Genomic DNA, 2,728 nt, shown 5'->3' with positions numbered 1-2,728 from the left:
CTCCGCCGCGGCCGCGCCGTCTGCAGCAGCAGCAGCGGCAGCTGCTCCTCCCTGGCGGCCGCCCCCCGCGGGTCCCTCCCTGGCTGCGGGAGAGACAGAGGTAGAAGGAGGACACAGCGCCGCGCCGCCCGCACCGGAGACCTTCGCCTCGCCCTGCCGGCTCCTCACCTCTGGGAGGAACATGGGTAAGTCATCCTTCCTCCCCCGTCATCGCCTGACATATTTCTCTTTCTCGGTGTGTTGCAGGGTGGGAAGCATTTCTCACGCAAAGTTGCCGGATTTCTCAAATCCACGGGTGTGAGGCAGTGGCTCTTCCTCCTGGGAGAGTCGGCGCACGCGGAACGCACGCCCGATCCGTGAACTGGGAGGGTGCCGAGTGCGGGGTGGGGTCGGGCCGCGGGGCCGGACCGCCGCCCGGCTCTCGGGCACCTCGCTGCCTAGCCTCCCCTCCTCCATTCTTCCTGCCCGAGCCGGTGCTCTGGCACCACGGAGCCTGCCTCGCGGGCTCGCATCCGCTGCCCCTTCCCGGTTTCTTCGGTGGCCGCCCGTTTCTTTTCCCCGGCGGCTGCTGGACTGGAGGCTCGGGTCGGACCGCGAAAAAGACCACTTCACCCAACTTCCCTGCCAGGGCGACCTTTCCCCACTGTGCGGACTGCTCATCCCAAGGCGAGGAGGTGTGAGCATGTAGTCTGGGGGGGAGATTTTACAACCTGCACCGGAATTATATTTGTTGGGGGAGAGCGGACAGTCTCATAGGTTGAAAGGATGACTTGTCAGAGGCCACGAGGAACGTGAGGAAGGATGGCTAGAGCCCGCTAGATGTTGAATTAGTGTTGAGTGGCTACAATGTAGCAGTATTGCTGTGCTCAACCCATTTTCTTGGTTCTTTCGCCTGTCTACTGTAGTAGGAAACTGCACCCTGTAACATGTTACCGAACTTACATGTTAGTTATTCTTTCCCGGCTTCCCTTGTCGAAATCTAACATAATCTGATTTTATTTTTTTGTTAATGTCAAGAGTTTTGGATATTTAAAAGCAAGTATCTTTTATAAAAGTGCATGTAATTTATCCTATTTTTTTTTCCCACAGTATGTTGCTTAATTTTGAAGTTGAGTAATTGCAAAAACGTCTCATAGATACTGTAATGTAATTAAAAGACCAAAGTTTTTTTTTTTTTTTTTAATGGTAGCAATTTGGGATACCATGCTTCTCCAAGTTCCCCAGTTTGTTTCCATTCCTGTCTATTAGAGTTTCCTCTTTTTAAAATGTGCTACATTGGCATATGTCAACTCGGACTTTTCCCACCCCTTCCCTGCAAGTTATTTTAAGCTTCAGATGAGTGTGGGCCTTTCATCTGTCAATACAGTTCTCAGCACGTCCAGAGTTAGGTCATGGCAACTCAGAATCTTCAAAGAAGTGTCTAAATCTAGAAATGGTGTGGATGGAGCTTGAAAAGCAAATGCTCCAGGCTCTGATTCAGACCTTTTGCTGTATATCAGGAAGAGGTCATTGTTACAAGAGGAGGTGGTATGAATGAAAAGTGAATCTAAGACCCAGAATTTTATTTTCACTTGTTCATTTTTTTTGTTTTTAATGTCCTATTGGTATGCTGAACAGATTTCTGTAAAAATTGGGTGGTCCATTTATATGTACCTAGACTTTCTCTAGGAGTAGAATATTAGTTCAGATTGTTGGAGACATAGTTTGTCTTCCCCTTGAACATAACAAAATTTTTCCTGTTAAGTATAGGCCACAAGGTTGGCCAATAAACTGTATTTCACCATGTTTCAAGCTGAGCTAATAAAAATCTGTTTAAAATTTTAACTTGCATGTTGAATCAGTACCATTTCAGTGGGAAAAAAAATTAAATTCTGTTGTGATACTACTGAAAAAATATTTTAAAAATAATTAATCTTGAATATTATTACTTGATTTCAAAGAAAGTTAAATCCATTCCTCATTTGAAGCTTCTCAGGTATACTTTGACTATATTACTCTCTTCTCATATCATTCTGTTTGTACCTTGTTGGAAGCTTTTTAGCTCTTATATAATCAGCTTTATAATGGTGTTGTTTGTGTGTGTGTGTTGTGCATTTAGTCATGTGTTCCAGAAGATGAAAATTGTGTCTTATTAATTTTTGGGTCCTCCATAGTGCTTTCCACATAGTAGGTATTCAGTAAATCTTTGAATTAATTGTTGAACTGGAAACCCATCTATTATTGTGAACTTGTGAACCTGTAAGTATGGACTCTGAAGAATGTTTGAGTTGGTAGATGTTAGGGAGGTAACGGTCCGAGAAGGCAATGGCACCCCACTCCAGTACTCTTGACTGGAAAATCCCATGGACGGAGGATCCTCGTGGACCGCAGTCCATGGGTCGCTAAGAGTCAGACACGACTGAGCGACTTCACTTTCACTTTTCACTTTTATGCACTGAAGAAGGAAATGGCAACCCACTCCAGTGTTCTTGCCTGGAGAATCCCAGGGACGGGGGAGCCTGGTGGGCTGCCGTCTATGGGGTCGCACAGAGTCAGACACGACTGAAGCAACTTAGCAGCAGCAGCAGCAGGGAGGTAACGGAGGTGTGAAGGAAGTGGAAACAGAAGTATAATTACACCATGATTGCTCTTCTCTCTTTCTAAAAAAAAAAAAAAAAAAGTTGTCTTAAGAGGTATGGGTTTTGGAGCAGCCACAGGCAAGCTATTTCTTTTTACATTGCTGTCTTCA

At 45.9% G+C, this 2,728-nt stretch overlaps 1 protein-coding gene across 2 annotated transcripts in view; it reads left to right on the top strand.

Annotated features, from left to right (window-relative positions):
* The first annotated feature begins 6 nt into the window (after window positions 1-6).
* The window catches only part of RAP1GDS1 (RAP1, GTP-GDP dissociation stimulator 1), a 149,925-nt gene continuing 147,203 nt past the window's right edge, over window positions 7-2,728 (top strand). For both annotated transcript variants that reach the window (XM_010848323.1, XM_010848322.1), the window contains exon 1: window positions 7-185. In XM_010848323.1, the coding sequence (XP_010846625.1) occupies window positions 182-185 (4 nt within the window). In that variant the 5' untranslated portion in view covers window positions 7-181. The remainder of the gene's footprint in view (window positions 186-2,728) is intronic.

Source organism: Bison bison, unplaced genomic scaffold (assembly GCF_000754665.1).
Source record: "Bison bison bison isolate TAMUID 2011002044 unplaced genomic scaffold, Bison_UMD1.0 scf7180017864263, whole genome shotgun sequence".
NCBI lineage: Eukaryota > Metazoa > Chordata > Mammalia > Artiodactyla > Bovidae > Bison > Bison bison.
Note: the sequence above shows the minus strand (reverse complement) of the source record. Positions and strands in the feature narration are given on the sequence as shown.